The sequence below is a fragment of the Thermobia domestica genome, chromosome 1 (genome assembly GCF_964235325.1).
Source record: "Thermobia domestica chromosome 1, izTheDome1.hap1.1, whole genome shotgun sequence".
Taxonomy (NCBI): domain Eukaryota; kingdom Metazoa; phylum Arthropoda; class Insecta; order Zygentoma; family Lepismatidae; genus Thermobia; species Thermobia domestica.
This window is the reverse complement of record NC_137454.1, coordinates 140,026,660-140,044,384: the sequence shown is the minus strand read 5'-3', so window position 1 is coordinate 140,044,384 and position 17,725 is coordinate 140,026,660. Positions and strand designations below refer to the sequence as shown.

Sequence of the window (17,725 nt, the reverse complement as noted above, 5' to 3'; positions counted from 1 at the left end):
GTCATTGCACTTATGCAGACAGTTTGTATAATACATACTTCTTCAGCTATACGTTTGCTGCAGGATGTTATATACGGTTGTACGTTAAGTCCAGAAACTACAGGAATTACGAATGTAACCTACGTTTTTAAGTATGCCACCTACATTTTTTTTTTCTCAGTGTACATCTAACTTTGATAAATCAATGTGCAGGCCCAGGGGTGGCAATTAGAGGGCCAGGAGGAGGCAGTTGCCCCCTCACTTTTTGACGTGACCCTTTTTTTGATGTAGAGTTTTTGTATATATTACTGATTCATAGAAAAAAAAATGGCCATATAGTATTTGCCGTTATGTGAATATGTATTGGTTATTTGTCTTCCCGTGGAGTTAAGAAAACTACAGAAATTGCATTTCAATTGCAATTGAAAGAAATTAATATTGCAATTACGTATTTCTTTAAATGTCGTAGCATATGTTAGTAGTATTTACTGTCTTTCATTTTCTAAGAGTACGTATGCAATAACATACATTTAATGGCATATGTGGAATTAAAAATATAAGTTGTTTATTAATACCCAGTTTCAACTACAAAACAAGCCTCATTATTCATTACTATGATTAATATTATTCTTTCTATTTATTTGTTTTGCGAATTTGTTATTAAATAATTTGATCACACAATTTTCCAGACATAATTTTAAGATGTTCATGAGCAAGGAATCAAATATCTTCTTACACTTTCGTTGTTTAAAAATACAAAGGGATAGAACCTATTTGTGTTGCTTTTGTCAATTTACTTAATAAAATATAAAATAAGTATTACGATATTTTAACTGAAAAAAATAGTATCCTATTAGTTATACTACCTTTCGTTAAACATAGTATTAGAAACAACCAGGAAAACTAACATTGATAAACAAATATTAAGATCATGTTTTACCCCCACTTTTAACGTCCAATCTCCGCCAATGTGCAGGCCGGTAGCTAGCTCAAAACTGTAGGGGAGCGGTAGAAGTAATGGGGGCCCAATCCAACTATATTATAGTTCATTTGCAAGCCTACCGTGAAAATTTTAGGGGGGAAAATTTAGGGGGTCTGCCCCCTAGACCCCCGTGGATAGGGCCTGTGAATGTGTCGTTAAACCTCCACGTGCATCATATAGGTCTACATCGCGGCATCGAAGCAAACCGTAGCCACCGATATACAAGACATAATAGTGCTGACGTCATGAGGCTCATATTTTATAGTTAACTGTGCAAATCTTTACATACATTAGAGATATTCGTATGTATGTATGTATATTTTTCTTCCCCTTTTCAATTACATCTAAAATTGTTCTTTCCTTCCCCTTCATTCCAACACCCTCTGATTCCTTTTACGTTCGACCCTAGCTAATTCTCTCCATTCTTCTCCATCTCACATTTTGAAAGCTTCCAGTTGTAATGACAATCTCATGTCATTAAATTTCTTCAAGAAATCTGACGCACATTTAATATTTTGATACACACGAATTGTTTCTATACCAAAATACGATTACTGAACGATTGTTCAAACCTTAGTTGCATGATATAGACTTTGTGAAGGAGGTAACTTAAAAAAAAAAAAAAAAAAAGTTTAACTGATGAACCCAGACAATGTGACATGAGGTGGTAAGTCCATTCCACCTGTCTAGTGGCTACCGAGCACACCCACGGTGCACGGGGTCCCGGGTTAGATTCTCAGTGGGAGAATATTGAAATTTCAACGTATCGCGGAGGTTCGAATTCCAAATTAAATTGTAGGTTTAAGTTTCATATAGCCAACGTGCTGAAAAGGTACATTAAACTTCAATAATCAACACCATTAACATTGATGTGACAACATCGTGTTCTTGAGTTTTCTTGGGGTTTTCTCGTTTTCTCCTATTCCATCAACATTTGATAACATTTATCCTCTGTCTTCATCAGTCTAGTTTCTGTTAAGCTCAGCTCAAATTCGAATTTAGAGCTCCCTCATGGTTATGTATTAGCGTATTCGCTTTTGGACAGAAGTCCTGCGTTTAATTTCCAGTGGAAACTCATATGGTTCGTATCCCATGTTAAGTTGTAGGTTCACGCCTTATATAGCCTCAATGCTGAAAAAGATATTGAACTCGAAACCAACCAACCATCATACCATTAACTTCAGGTATGTGAGGGTGGGCTTTCTCGAGCATTAGAATCTTTCTCTCATTTTATTTTTCATAAGGTTTAAAACCATCATGATTCTCTTATAATTATGATACTTTACAGTCTAACTGTAAAAGAGAGAGAGAGAGACGTATGATATTAAAAATTAATTTTATTTCAGGTGCTTAACTTTTTACTTTTTTTAAAATAATAAATCTGCCTTTTTCGTATATAAAGTAATAACGCAAGTGTCTTCCAACACCAGATAACAGATACTTGGAACATTTTATTGACAATTTTTGTCAATAATGTGGCGAGTTTTTTAACGACTATCAAATGTAGAAAGTTTTGAAAACTAAAATGAAATGAAATATTTCAGTTTAACGTCCCACGTTTATGTCCTTTAGACTAAAGGAGACGGACTATTAAGGCAAACGATGGGGAATGATGACGGGAGAATTAGTGGAATGAAAATGTGGGAAGAAACGGGAGTACCTCAAGAAAACCCACGAACACGATGTTGTCCACCACAAGCTTACATGGCCTGGGATCGAACCAGGGACCCTACACAAAAGAGGTAAGCGTTCTAGCACTGATCCACCATCCCCCCCTAGGAAGTTACCACCGACAATTTGAATGAAAGAAGTTTTTAAGATGATATGAACGTAAGGAGTTTTGATTACTCCTGAAACTGTTAGAAGGAGAAACATTGTTAGAAGAAACAGAAGGAAAGTGAGTCAAGTAGTATCTACAAAACGCTATTAAATAAACTAATAATTGATTCCAAATCTTTCCTTATGGATCAGACATTTAGGTGTGCAGTTTGTGATGTCGTAATTGTTGTACACTCAAATTTATGACCTATACGCAGGGTTTTCGAAAAAAATATTAGTTCATATCATATTGTTTTATTTATACTGTCTTACTTTGTACATTTTTTGATATCCTTCCTTGTCTTTTAAGTTATTCAGTAACATTCAAGACAAGTGGAGATGAGCTTAGGGAAAGGCCTTAATGCCATAAAAATTACTTTCTCTCGATTTTCTCGAAAACTCCGCATCAGAATGTACCCTCAGATACGTTATTTTACTGTGTTCGAGGTGATCTATCGATTGATATATGATATTATCATTTCTGGAAAATATTATAGTTATATAAAAATTAAAATGAAATGAAACCTTTGAGTTTTACGTCCCACACTTATAGCGGATAGACTAAAGGAGACGGTGATGATGAAATAATGGAATGAAGCAAATGGGAGGAAACGGAAAAATTCCGGGAAAACACACGCACACGGTGTTTGCCCACTACAAAGTTCACATGGCGCAAGCTGGGATCGAACCAGGGGCCCCTAACATCAGAGATGAACGCTCTACCACTGAGCCACCTTAAAAATTTATGGGTTAAATATAATTTTGGGCTATATCTTACTAATCATATTTATGCCGTCGTCTTGCACTGAGAAAAAAATTGTATGTGGCGTACGTAAAATCGTATGTTACATTTGTAAATCCTTTTTTTTTTTTTTTTTTTTTTTTTTTGACAACGTTCAGCAAACGTATAACTGAAAACGCATGTTTTATAATATTTTCAGTATAATTGTTCCATCTATCTGTATGTACTTTCCGTATGAAACAATACAAGCGGTCAGGATCTCACATACAAAAGGATGTATATAACATATAGCTAACGAAGGTAACATACATACATATATGTACGTAATATAAGGAAGACTGTTAGATATCAGACATCCTGCAACGGCATGATGTAACATCTAAGGGCAGTGCCTACGGATAACGTATGCTCCGTACTGATTTCTGTAGTAAGCAAGATGATTCCGTATATTTGTGCAATATACCGCTGTCCGGAGAATGGATTTTTCTTAATATGCTAACACCGCAATAAAATATTTGATTAGTGTATCCTTCAGAACTTATTTCATCTTAATACAGCGTGGTTATCGTACAGCATCAAGTTTTAGGTTTACAAAAATAGTTTTTAATTTTTTTTTTCAAAAAGTAAGCATCAGGATTTAGACTCAATCATATCATTTTGTTCAAACCCAATTAGATCTATTAATTGATATGTCTTATCTTCGGACATTTTTTCGTTTAACGCTAATAATATCGTGTAGATAATATGATTTTAAAAATTGGTAATTAAAAAGATTGCAGAGTGCGATTAAGAACAAATGATTAATTAAATTGAGTAATTCTATAAAGAAAATACAGTCACGAAATATAAGTGAGCATTGCAAAATGTTTACATATAATGTATATATTACAAGTAGTATGCTCATCACTGTTAGAAGAATGTGTCTCACTCTTAGGACCCTTGTGTCATCACTGTTAGAAGTATCACCGCTAGTATAAAGTAAACAACAATATATATACACTCTGCTAGTTGATAATGTGTTTCTTTTTTACTATATTGTATGTAAATAAATAAACAGACAATTTGTTCTACGAGAAGAAAAATTACACACCAAACACACACACACACAAAATAAACCCCAGGGTATGGATTCGATATATTTTGTTACACAGAATCCAAATTTCAAAACTCCAGGACAATTGACTATGTCAATTCCCTTTCATGCGCGGAAAACTTGTGCGATTTTGGATAAAGAGGGTACACGTTTTTCGCCCATAAAACAAAATTGACACGGTCAGTCGTTCTGGAGTTTTGAAATTTGGATTCTGTGTAACGAAATACATCGAATTCGCACCTTCGGGTCAAGTGCACAGAACATTGTGTGTGTGTGTTTGTGTATGTGGCTGTGTTATCAATTGTTATTGGTAACAAATGACACATTTTAGTGCCATAAAAGTATTTATAGAAAAATATGCATGAGGATTTTCCCTCAAGCACTGACGACACCATCTTTAATTTCTTGTAGAGGAGGCAAGCGGACGAGGAGAGACATTTTGGGGGCAGAAATTATATTTTTCTACATCGAAAATAATAGTTTTATATTAGTATGTCTCAAATTTTGACATTTTTCATTTTCGTTAAAAGCTATAATAGACTGTATTCTACAATTTATTCATTCTTTGATTTCTCTTTCTACTTCATAGATCACTGGTTGCTGGTACAGGAGTGCCCAGACCTCGAAAACTACGGCCTATCACAGAAAAACAGACAGCAGTAAACCCACCCAGTGTTTTAGGTCTTACAAAGCCAGACGTTAGTATTGTACCTGCAGCGCCGAATGGACTTCATCTGCCTGTCAATTATGGAAAACAAGAAGGTAGCATATGGACTAATATTGCCTTTTCTTCGAAGTTTTAAAGAAAATATCGAGCTTTAGCGTTCAAAAATGGATTTTAGTTCAGGCTAGTAGCCACAATACTAAAAGATAGGGGGAAGGAGGCGAGATCATTTTTGAGGGAGCTGACTTGAGTTCTCCTTACTCTTACGCTTTTGCATTCGGTTGGAGAAAGAAAAGAAGAAAGAAAAGAAACGATAATCGTTAATTAGGGATATGTAGCTCACTGGTAGAATTCAGAGGTACCTGAAAAGACGACGAGCGTTTTTAGTTTGTAGGGCATGAGGGTGGAAATAAATAAGAACAAATATTTAAAAATAGAGTCGAGGGTCTCGGTTTAGGAAGAAAGAAAAGGAAGATTGTTAGGGCGTTTAGGACTTTGGATGCGTGTTCCGCACCTCAGTTCTTGGGCGTCGACTGGTCGTCTCCATGTCTAAGCCTCTGTACCAAATTGGCCTGGAAGTTGGAATAGATCTATCCCGCTGTTGCTCACACTCGCTCCTCGTGTACTTCTCCGTCCCGGTCCTGGAACGTTTTTATACCATTCAAAGAAAAAAGATGGCCGTCGAAAATACGGAAAACATCCAAAATACGCACGTGTAAGGATTGAGAAAAATGCAAGGTAAATGGAATTCTCGACTTACTTAATAATTTGTCAACAGTTACAGAACAATTCGGTTACATCAGGTTACATAAGTTACATAAAATTACACAGAATGAAGAATGAGGAATCGTCTGCTAAAGGGAATTTTGAAATGTTTGCTGACTTTCTTATTATTCCAACTTATGACTAGATTACATCATCCATAGAAAATAAGGAGGAAAAAATATAATAATAAAAAATGAAATCGTTATTAAATCTTGAGTATCTTTATACGGAATACTAATATGAGGAAAATCCAATATCTCTACATTACATTCATACATACATATTAACAAACAACTTAAAATTTCTAGGGGCACTGAAGATGTTCGCAGGGACTAAGCCCCATAGCCAGCCCCTAGTTACAGGCCTGTACTCAGTTTAATCGAAAGCAATAGCAGTTCTACAAGCTATTATATGTAGACTAATATCGTAAGTTAATATCCTTACCATACATGTTAATGCTCCAATAAGCAAATGCACCCACTAATGTTCTAAAGTTATTCTTGATTTTGTGTATGATGCTAATATGCTCAGTTCAAATCTTCACTTTCGTTTAATTTCTAATTGTAGCTTCAGGAAAACGAAGAATTACTATTCTACATGAAATAAATCAGTTTTCTTTAAACTATTGTCAATCGCTTCCTATTACATAAAACATATACACAATTGTTCTGAAACGTTCTCGCAACATCCCTAGAATATTATGAAATGTTCAGTATCAAGATTGAATTTGTAACAAACAAGACTGATGCTTGTGTTAACATTCCTTAAAAGAGCATTGCTTATCAAGTGATTCCTGTTTTTTCCTTTGTACTGTAAATTTCCGGCAATGATTGTATGTAGAACCAATCAACTGTATTGAAATAGATGCTGATGCTGTAATGGTTTGGGAATATTCGTACCGTACCATGAAATGGTTGCAGTTATTGATGAGGCTATAAACGACAAACCAGTAGACGTATAGTAGCCACCTCACCTTCTGAATAATAAAGAGTTGTTTTGCCCCTTAGTTTTCGTCAGGACGTATACATTGAGATCGTATATTTGAAAATTAATAAACATATGTAGAGGGCCAAATCGTATCAAGGACATCCAGCAACACTATCCTACTAAAAGCTGAGATCGTTTGGTACTGTAATATAATTTCAGCTCAATGTATTATATATATAAAGTAAGGAGAGAGCATACAAGTAACCAATGACTTTAAAAAGCACTTGGTTCATTTAATTTTTTTCCCAGAAGAGGAAATGTAATATAATTTCAGCTCAATGTGTATTAAAAACTTCCAAAATTAAAAATAAAGAAGAAACAAACAGGATGAGGTTCCATAAACGAACTTTCAAGAAAATGAAAGCTAAAAATGAAAGTGAAAATGTCAAAATACAATAACAAAATAAGGAACTGCATACAGGTGAAAAGCCGAAAAGCAGGATATATAAACCATAGAAATGATAAACAAAGGGGTTATTTGGGCAGTTCTTTGACAGTCGCTCCATCAGTTAGGACAACTTAGAGTCAACCATCAGAACCTCATCAGGATGGACCTCAGCCTGTACCGCTATAACCTTCTGTAAGTACTTATTAATTATGCCGAGAAACAACGCATAAGAAGTTCGTGCGCGGAGGTCTTCCTCCATGACAGGCATTTTTTATTAAATCTGTAATTTCTATATTATTGTCATGACCTTTTTTATGTACTACATATTATTGTCATAACCTTTTCTTTATGTAACTACCTTCATTAAATTATCAAAATGCATCAAAAATAGTATTATCCTACTACCGAGTATAACAATAAGCTATCTCCCACAATCACTTTTTCCAATAGTGAACAAAAACCATTATTTTAAGTTACGAAACAGTACAACGTATGAAACATCAGTAGAGATAGTCATATATATTTTGATTAATTTTGAACTTAGTACTGATGGATAGTTGAACTTGATATTTCATACTTCCATAACTTTGAGGAACTCCTGATAGAACCTATACTAATCGCAAGGTAAGGAAAGGCATTGGATGACGTAAGGCACTTTTTACCAGGATCGACCTGTGTCTGATAGGACTATCAGCTGATCAAGTGATGCTGGCACGTTATTCATTTATTTTTCATTTTAAAAATTGTTAATTTTTAAAATAAATTGTAATCTTCCAGTAAGATTCCAAAGATTTTAGAATACGTAGCTATCTGTACTGTTTACCCACTGTCCCAAATGAGCCCAGATTTTTAGTCACCTGTCCGAAAAACTATATATATATATATATATATATATATATATATATATATATATATATATATATATATATAGATAGATAGATAGATAGATAGATAGATAGATAGATAGATATCCCAAATACTACGTACAGTAAGTTACTCCTTTTATGCAGTTCCATGGAAATATTTGGCCCCATGTCATTTCTTTAATGTCTTGGATGAAAACGTCAAATGTTGTAAAACAGAATGGTATTTTAGACATACACATTTTCAGTTGAAGTGTGTGTGTAATGATAGTTTTACACTTCGCTAACCGCTTAGCCACGAGGGAGCTCTCTCTGGATGCAATTCCGTTGGTGATGGAGGAGGCTGCTTTGCATAATGTTTAATTATAACGCTAACAGTGGCCCGTAGTCGGCTGCTTCACCATGCTGTAGCTCTTGAATGCAAAGCTCATCCTAATAATCAATCTTACTCTGTCCACTGTGATTTTGTCGACGATTCATTTCTCTGTTGACACCAGTCTTGACATATTTTCATTATGGTTGGTCTTTAATACCCCACTAAGACACCCATTTGCTTAACTGAGGCACCAATCCCATGATTCTGACATTTGTCAGATTCTGGTTACTCTTGGCGTGGCCATAATTCAGTGATCGGTCGGCGTATGGCATATTAAATTTTTAAGTTAACTTTGGAACTTGTGCCGAGGCAGCATTCTTGGTTATAGTTAGCTAGACCGATCACAGCGAAAGTATTAATATTAATATTATCGAGCATGAACCATTACATGAGCAATGGGCCAATATAGCATCGTTCAGAGCGTTATGAACTTACAAAAATATTGCTGGCTATTGTTACTATAGACTTACGTCTGACTTGCTACGCAAACTTACATTCAACTTCTGCCAGTTCAATTAGTGATAAAGTTCATTATTTGTGGGTTAATATAAATAACAGCGTATTTTGAAGTACGTAAATTTAAAGCACCTAGTACATATTAAAAGTAACTTTATCAAAACATTTGAACAATTTCTGACTTAGGTAATATAAAAATAACGTAAAAGTTCGCAACCAGCTAGTTGTACTAATTCTATATATTTCTCTTCTAGCATACAAACACCCAGGAAATCATAAATTCCGCAGCCGATTGCTTAGTGTCCCTAATGAAAGCGAATGTCGATTGGCCGCTCTGCATAGTAATCTTGAACAGAAAGGAACTCTTATTCGCTCCAATACCTGTCCAAACCTAAGCGAAATCGCCCATGACGTCACACTATTGTCTGAAGTTTCTCAAAGAGCACGAGGCAAACTGAGGCCCAAGACATGTCCGGTAAGTTAAGCCTACTCGATAGGGAAGAAAGAACGCAGTAGGTTTTCTGGTTTCAAAGAATTACTTCTACAACTTTAAAGAGTAATTTTCAACGACAAAAGTGTTTCAGTAAATCGAAGGTCATCCAGAAAATAAAGACCGGTTAGTTATACAGCATGAAAAAACATTTATTGGAAAAAGCAATTCTGTTACATACCTGAAGCTTCCCTCACTTCTCTTCATTTAAACGTTTGTCGCATCTGTTGACGAGCTTCAGAATTTTCATGTTACACCCTTCTGCTACCAGCTCATTAAGACAGGTGGTCATTGCGATCTCCAACTCTTCATCACTTCCAAGACACTACGATCAATTCAAATCGTTATTGTGAGACTTTAAGAAAATTACGGCGAACCATCCAAAACTGGAGGCCTGGAATGCTTTCTAAAGGAATTGTGCTTTTTCACGACAATGCCCGTCCTCACGCTATTGCCGCAACTCAAGAATTGCTGAATGGATTGGGAAGCGATTTTTTTTTTGATCATCCACCCTATAGTCTATACTTTGCTTCTAGCGATTTCCACCTTTTCCCTAAGCTGAAAGAGTTTCTGGGCGGTAAACGGTTTTGAAGTGATGAAAAGTTGGAAAATGCAGTGACCAACTGGCTTAATGAGCTGGTGGCAAAAGAGTGTAAAATGGGAATTCGAAAGCCCATGAACAGATACTACAAATGCTTAAACGAAGGTGGTGATTACGTGGAGAAGTGAAGGAAGCTTCAGGTATGTAACAGAATTAGTTTTTTCAATAAATGTTATGTTTTTCATTTTATATAACTAAACGGTCTTTATTTTCTAGATTTCCCTCGTATTTTAATAGTGTAAGTAATAACGGTTCTAAAAATCTAGTAGTTAGTTTTCGTAGAACAATATTATCTTCACAATTTATAAGCTAAACTTCATAAGCTCGTTAAAATTCAAAGGAGACACATAAAAAAAAGAAAAGAAAGAAAGAAAGAAAGAGAGAGAGAGAGAAAAAGAGAGAGAGAGAGAGAGAGAGAGAGTGCCTGTGCCTGTAATTTTGTATTTACGCAACCTGTAAAACACATGCCAAGATGTATAACTTACAGGCATTGGATTAGCCATATTTATTACTCACTCTATATCACGAACAATTAATAATATAATTAATAATGTTTTTTTTTTGCATATATCTTATTAGGTTCCTGAAGAGACTATTCCATTTAGTAATGAATCTGTTGGTGAAATTCTGAGCAGAAGGAGAGTCAAATTAACACCAATAAAAAGGGAAAGCAGCAACGAAGAACCAGTTCACAACGAGCAGAGTGAAGAATGAATAAAATCTTTGGGTGAAATCATGTTTGCAAAGTTCAGGGTAATAATAAAGTCATGTACATAATCATTCATTCATTTTAAGGTGAAGAAAGTGATATGATGCTACATGACAAACTCACAAATGTACATCAAGAACATCGAATTAAAAAAAAAAAAAAAAAAATGTACCTAAGAACAATTATCATGTAACATTTTAGAAATGTGGAACAATGATTTTCGTTTATCTGAGGGACATTCTTTGGGCATTGAAAGCGTGAAAACGAACGAAAGTATGTACTGAATCGAATATGAGACATTCAACGTAACAATGTTAGATTCTTACTGTTGTGAGGTGCAATATTATTAAACTTAACACCAGACTTTTTTTTTCTAAAGACTCTTTAGTTGCACTAATAGTTAAGATACTTTGATACAGAGATTGCGATGTCTCAAAGAGTCGAAGAAGTTACACATACAATCTTAACTATGGATTTTTTAAGTTGTTGGTGACCAAGCGTTTTTGAATATGATGGTACAGTGATTGACAAGTTGATGTATCAATGGTTAATATATCAAACTTTTTGTTTCACAAATAATTTGCCCTTTGGCAGCTCCGTCTTATACAATGACCAGCACTAAGCTTTAAGAAAAGTGCACATGTGAACTAATGTATGTAGATAAAACCTACGAAATCGCAAATGCTCGTAAAACGGAAAATTAAGAGGCCCCATCACGGCGAAATTAAAATACCGTTAATTTTACAGTAATTATGTGATATCTTCAAATAGATAAAAGATAATCGAAAAGCGGAACAAAAGAGCGCCCTAGAAAATATTATTTTACATGAGATACGATTATCACGACTCACTTATCTGCTTTCCAAGCATTTAGAAAATCGGCATTTATTTTTCGCGTTTCTAAAAGGCTGTAAACGGAAAGCTACTAGGTGACTCGTGATAACGGTACTTCACGCAAAATAATATTGTCTAGAGTGTTCTTGTTCCACATTTCGATTATCTTTTATCTATTTGAAGATATCACATAATTACTGTAAAATTAGCGGTATTTTAATTTCGCGGTGATTAGGCCTCTTAATCAACTCGTTTAACATTGTAAAACGTGTTACCTGATGCAAGCAATCCCAAAAATGTATATTCTAAAACTACGAAAAATATCATTGTAATGTAAAAACTTCCGCAAAAGTTTACTAAACTAAAGCGAACTATTTCTTTTTATCTTTCTTTTATTTCTTTTTAAACTTATATTTTTCCATTTGGATGCCAGTAAAGAGTTCAATTTTTCGAAATATTTACTTATTCAATATCTTGTGTATTAAGCTATAATGTGTTTGAACATTCATCATAGAATCATGCATTTTCCAAATAACTAATAATTCAAGACAGACTGTTCCTGGACATTTGGAATTCCCAAGTATCTAAAAATCTGAAACTTTCAATGAGGAAACAATTCTTACTGTTTTCAAAAGGCAAGAAACCCTCTCTACCTCCTCAAAAACAGAAATAAGCAAAACAAGAGTTATCAATTATCAAGCATTTCTTCAGTTTATTACGAGTAGATCTTGTAACCACTCTTAATACTGTATAAAAATGACTACATTTACCACTTCACATAACTAACCAATTTGGCTATATCATTGTATTTGATGTATTGTACAACTAATATTTTAATGGTTAAGTGGTTGATTAGTATAATCTATGTTAATTTATGAATTATGTAAAGTGTTTTTCAAAATGGATGTTTGATATGTTTCTAAATTTTCACAGTGCCATTTTTTTTAAACAATAAATTTAAATGTTGCGATTTTGAAGATGAAATTTTACTTTTTGAAATAACTGTAAACAATAAACTGTTAAATAAAATGGATAGCAAAATTTAGATGAGTGTCAAGCCAAAGATGAGTCTTCGTTCTAATCTGAATTAACTCTTTTATCATTGTTTGGTTAGAGTAATTCCAAGCTCTATGGGAACCATTTACGTGGCAAAATATGTTGGAGAGAGTTGTGGTTTACAATATAATAAAATAAATAACTAAATAAATAAAACTGAATTATTTGAATGAAGAAGTTAAAGCCGAAGAGAAAAAAATAACCAATGGATTAAAATATTTATTTTAACCCTGTCGTGAGTACATGGACTTTTCTGGTATTGGAACTCATACACACATACACTATTGTATTAGTTTGTTGAGATGAGATTTCACCTACTGGTTCGTAAACTGTGGAGATATGGCCATTTCAAGTTTAAGATCCCTTTTCAGCACGATGCTATACTAAAAGAAATGTATAGCTTAAGTGGAGTCTGAACCAATAGAGATCCAACCATGAATCACGTGCATAGAAAGCATGTGGAAAACTATTCGGCTCCTGAAGACCTCTTTGCTCTTTATTTGGTTGGTTTAGAGTTTAATAGCTGTGTGTGTGTGACGCTTAGATTTACAGGTTAATGTGAGATCTGAACCATATAAGCTCTCACCGGGAATCGAACCCAGATCTCCAACGTCGAAAGCACGTGTGGCACACAAAGAATGGGCGACGACCTCCGCTGAATGATGACGTCGATATTTTGATGACAGAAAAAAAGTCAGAATGAGAAGTTCAATTACGCGAACTCTCATTAATTACTAACAATAGTTTTATCTATTGGGAATAAAGTACTCATGTTTTGCGAAGTTGGTGAAAAAGTGTTCTCGTCTACTTCAATGAGATTTGAGGAAAATTTTCATGGACAGCATAACAAAGGTAAACCTAATATTGTATAAAATGAAAAAATAGCTTTTATTCTTCTTTCGAAAATGATCAAACTATACAAAGGAAAATATGTACCCAATTTATTTACATATTTTTGATCCGCGATTTACAGTCATACACAATTCTCTTATATATATACTTCGAAGAATTACCACTTCATCAGTCGACATTATTCATGAAACGCCATTCATATAAACAAACAACTTAGCTTTCAATTCTTAGTAGCTTGTTCACCTTGGAGTTTTCGAATTCTTTCCTTTACAAGTTCAATATCCATCAATCGTTCTGGTGTATTAATACAGTTACTGGCCGAACTCAGTGAAAAATTTGACAAAGTCAACGTACTGCCTACGAAACCACTTCTAACTGATGGCATTGATAAATTTCCAATACAATTTTCACGATTGCATTTTTGAACAACATTTTCACTTAGCTGCCCAACAGATCCGTTGCTATTTTCACAACAGCAAACTTGCTTATCAGACGAAACGTTTCCTTCGCTCCTACTTACAGATCCTTCCTTATTTTCTTCCAGCAGATCATCATCAATTTGTAAATTTACTTCTTCCTCCACTTTCTGAATACTTTTCTCATTACTCAAACAAGTAGAGAACAAAGTATTGCTAAGACATGTCAGTTCTTCAAGAATTGCTGAAACATATTAACAAAGTCATTATTTTTACACAATAGCAATAACAAAGCATCGGCATATTTATTATTTACTAGCACTTCAGGGCTATTTGTCATCTGCCATTTTAAAGTTGGTATAGCGAATAGAATAAGAACTTAATAAAGTCTTGGTGTGTATATATATTTCTGCAAGAACTTTAATTGCAAGAGAAAGGCGAAATAATGGATCCATTATTGGACATTTCCTCTTATCTCTAGCTTCAGTTTTTATGTAATAATTCTGATAAGCAGTAAATTTTAATTCTTTGAAAAGCCTCTGAACACCATGCTTCATAAGTTTCTCGTTGTTTTAACAATCTGTTAAATAAATTTTCCACTAGCAATATTCAGATCTGTAAATTTAAAATCTCTTAATACTTCTTTAGAAAATTATTAAAAATAACTATATAGGAAAGTCACAATATACGAATTTTGTAATTATACTTATTATGATTTATTGCAAAACTAAATTCTGCTAACTAAAACTTAGTTCAAAATTAAATGAATATTAAAAGATTAAAATTCTACGAGTCTTCGATATCATTACATATCAACTGAAAAATGAAATAGAAAAAAAAAAAAAAGAGAGACCATCAGCAGTAAAATAAACAGTAATGAAATTTGTAATTAATGGTCTCTCTCCATTTCAGCTAAGCATTTCCAAGTAAATGCAACAATGAATTTATCCAACTTCAAACTGATATGAAACGTCCAAAAACTGTGACCAAAAACACACACCTGTAACTTGAAGAGCCATTGATTCCTCATTTTCCTTTAAATCTGAACATTCGTTCAGATTACTCGTCGTATTCGTGGAACACGGCGAGCTTCGACTCTTCGGTGTAAGCTGTATTGTGTTGTTACTCGGTTGATTTTCTTTATCAACATAGGTAATCCTTTCTAAGCGGTTAGGAGTCTTATATAGTATACTTCTTCCTGAAATGTATGATCTACCTTTCACAATATACGGTGTTAGATCATAATCCTTACTGACATCACGATTGTGTGGCTTCTCTTGTTTTGGTGTGACACATATATTTGATCTTGACCGAGAATTTCTACCTGAGAAATACAAAATAAAATATTATATAAGTCAAATATAGTTTAAGAACTTGTTTACTGCATATATAATTTGTATCGCATGTTTGTATGAATAATTAATTATTCTATTTAACGTAAGATAATATTAGAAAGAAAACATTTGAAGCGAAAACATGATAAGTGTCACCCACTGATATTCTGGATGGAGTTTGAACACCATTTTGCCCCTTTCAGAGAGTGGTTAGCTTTGCCCTATGCAAAACTAAATTCCTTGAAAACTAATTCCTTGAATTAACTAAAACGGGGCCTTGTTTCCATACTTACCTGTTTCCACGAAGGGTAGAAATTCATCTTGCAACATCTCGATGTATTTCGCAGCACTAATGTACCTTCCCCCCCCCCCCCCAAAAAAAAAAAAAATCTGCGACAACCTTGCTAAATTTCACTTCATACCGTGACACGCCACCATATTTCATCGTAAGAAGCTGGCATTATGGAGAATCGTGGTCTGTCGATCGCTTCTATACTCGAGTGCTCTCCAAGAATTGGAAAAATCGGTTTTCATCGGAGAATGTAACATGGTTCAGAATGTTGTACCTTGTTGCACATGAACATCTAATAATACAACCATCTACTATGAATCTAATAATACAACCATCAGTTTTAATATGTATAACTGTTCAAATATAGCTTTTAAAGAATGATGTTTGCTAAGTTTCTATCCTAGATCGATTAAGTTAATCCTTGAATCATTAAGTTACACGATATAGAATTAAATCCATCCACTGTGATTAGAATTAAAATCCAAACAGTAGAAATTTTGCATTAATTTTTAAGTAACAGATCACAATATAATCTGCACTTAATACACAAGTTCAATCGTGGATTTTTTCATTCTTTGTGTATCACTGAATTTACATCTATAGAGGAATTGGTATGTTAAAAACCTGTTCTCTATTTATTAATATAATGAATAATTTGAACTTGATTTCTCGTTTGTTTATCTACGTAATTATACACCCTTCACCACCTGTCTCACTTGAAAAGATTCTGTTTTATGTTGCGAATACTACTTATTTCCAAAAGACCACGACGTCAATACATGACAAAATAAAAATAAAATAGGTCTAATTTGATTACTTCCCTTGTATCTTATTATATATATATATATATATATATATATATATATATATATATATATATATATATATATATATATATATATATACAAATATAACCCATGGATGAAAAATTAATTGTAAATTGCAACAATATGTGTACAGTCCGCAGCAAAAAACCTGCAACATGAGCATGTAAGTTAAATTGTGAATCGACGAAGTCCCATAATAAGTGTGTAGGGGAGGACGACGAGGTTTCTCCTGGCGTGATTCGTGCCACTTCAACGTTATGTTGATTGCCTGGGGTATTAGGCGTAGTTTCACAATAAACTTACATGCTCATGTTGCAGGTTATTTGCTGCGGACTGTACATCTCTAGTACTTACAAAATGATAAACTTGGCTTAAACGACGTAGATGACTCAAGCGTTGCTTCGTCAATTGGTAGGTCTCGAATACTGTCCGGAAAAAGCATCTTTACTATTTGAATACAAGACATTTCTGAAATTGAAAAAAAAAATCTATAATAGTCTCCAAATGCTCCATTTACTCGAACGTCAATATTTTACATTGCAGACAACAAATTATCAGAGAGCATGAGAAATCGAAACTGTGTTCAATTTAAATTTTGATTTTGATTTGATTTGATTCTGAGTTTAACGTCCCGTTCAGCAGCGAGGCTATATGGGACGTGGACCTACTGATTAACGTGGAATCCGAACCACATGATCAATTTAAATTGTTTAGGTACCTACGTGAAATGAAAGTTTGGGGAACGTATATTTCTGAACTACCTTTAAGAACATCTTGTCGCAGTTCTTTCAAATATCCTAGAAGACTATGAAAAATTACTTTTAACTGTATAACTACCAAAGAAGTCCAATCCTAAAAGTATGCCTAGTTTACTGCCACTTCTGTACTTCAACATTTACTGCAAATCCATTATTCGTATATTTTTACAAATATAGCATAATATAAACTAATAATATTTAAATATTACTTTTCAGATTACTCGCACATGAATTAATTCTGTTTTATCTTCTACAGCTAGTTAGTCCAATAAGTTCCTGTATCTTTTTTGAAATTTTCATATTTTATATGTACATTCTACATTCAGAATGAAAGAGCTAGGACCTCTATCTTCGAAACAATTGTAACAGAAGAGTATACTTCTAACACGTGGTACAATTATTTTTCTATTACCTTTTTTCTACAAAAGCATTAACTTTTTTCT

At 33.8% G+C, this 17,725-nt stretch overlaps 2 protein-coding genes across 2 annotated transcripts in view; one reads left to right on the top strand and one right to left on the bottom strand.

Moving 5' to 3' along the window:
* LOC145689642 (uncharacterized) overlaps positions 1-13,542 on the top strand; it is a 97,072-nt gene extending 83,530 nt beyond the window's left edge. The window contains exons 3-5 of the mRNA XM_081763833.1: positions 5,204-5,376; positions 9,368-9,588; positions 10,784-13,542. Of these exons, the coding sequence (XP_081619959.1) occupies positions 5,204-5,376; positions 9,368-9,588; positions 10,784-10,918 (529 nt within the window). The 3' untranslated portion in view covers positions 10,919-13,542. The remainder of the gene's footprint in view (positions 1-5,203; positions 5,377-9,367; positions 9,589-10,783) is intronic.
* A 123-nt stretch (positions 13,543-13,665) lies between these two features.
* Positions 13,666-17,725, bottom strand: part of LOC145689636 (catenin alpha-3-like) — a 51,236-nt gene continuing 47,176 nt past the window's right edge. The window contains exons 12-14 of the mRNA XM_081763827.1: positions 16,879-16,992; positions 15,072-15,395; positions 13,666-14,315 (exon numbers count right to left, since the gene is read on the bottom strand). Of these exons, the coding sequence (XP_081619953.1) occupies positions 13,876-14,315; positions 15,072-15,395; positions 16,879-16,992 (878 nt within the window). The 3' untranslated portion in view covers positions 13,666-13,875. The remainder of the gene's footprint in view (positions 14,316-15,071; positions 15,396-16,878; positions 16,993-17,725) is intronic.